This window comes from Cariama cristata, unplaced genomic scaffold (genome assembly GCF_000690535.1).
Source record: "Cariama cristata isolate BGI_N322 unplaced genomic scaffold, ASM69053v1 scaffold9846, whole genome shotgun sequence".
NCBI classification, from domain to species: domain Eukaryota; kingdom Metazoa; phylum Chordata; class Aves; order Cariamiformes; family Cariamidae; genus Cariama; species Cariama cristata.
In genome coordinates, this window is record NW_009623783.1 from 2,433 (window position 1) to 2,707 (window position 275).

General features: G+C 52.0%; 1 protein-coding gene across 1 annotated transcript in view; it reads right to left on the bottom strand.

Annotated features, from left to right (window-relative positions):
- Positions 1-272, bottom strand: part of LOC104163781 (acrosin-binding protein-like) — a gene marked incomplete at both ends in the record, with an annotated part of 842 nt that extends 570 nt beyond the window's left edge. The window contains 1 exon segment of the mRNA XM_009702897.1: positions 210-272. Coding sequence (XP_009701199.1) covers positions 210-272 — 63 coding nt within the window.
- Between the last annotated feature and the right edge of the window lie 3 nt (positions 273-275).

The following is a 275-nucleotide window of genomic DNA, read 5'->3' on the forward strand; positions in this document are numbered from 1 at the left end:
CTTCTTCCTCTTGCCCAGGAACCCACATCATAGGATCGCTCCATCGGGAGGAGGTTTTTTGGAGGAGACAAACTCAGACATGGGATTTGCTGAGAGAAGGAGAGAGGGAAATACATGAGTCCTGCTGTGTTATCTGCCCTTCCATTTCAGCCCTTCCATCTCCCAAGAGATACCGCCCCCCTCCCCGCATCCTGAATCTGGCTTCCTACCTTGACATAAAACTGGCGTTTGAAGCAGCGGTACTGCGCAAACTGGCAGAATGTCTGAAACTGCGG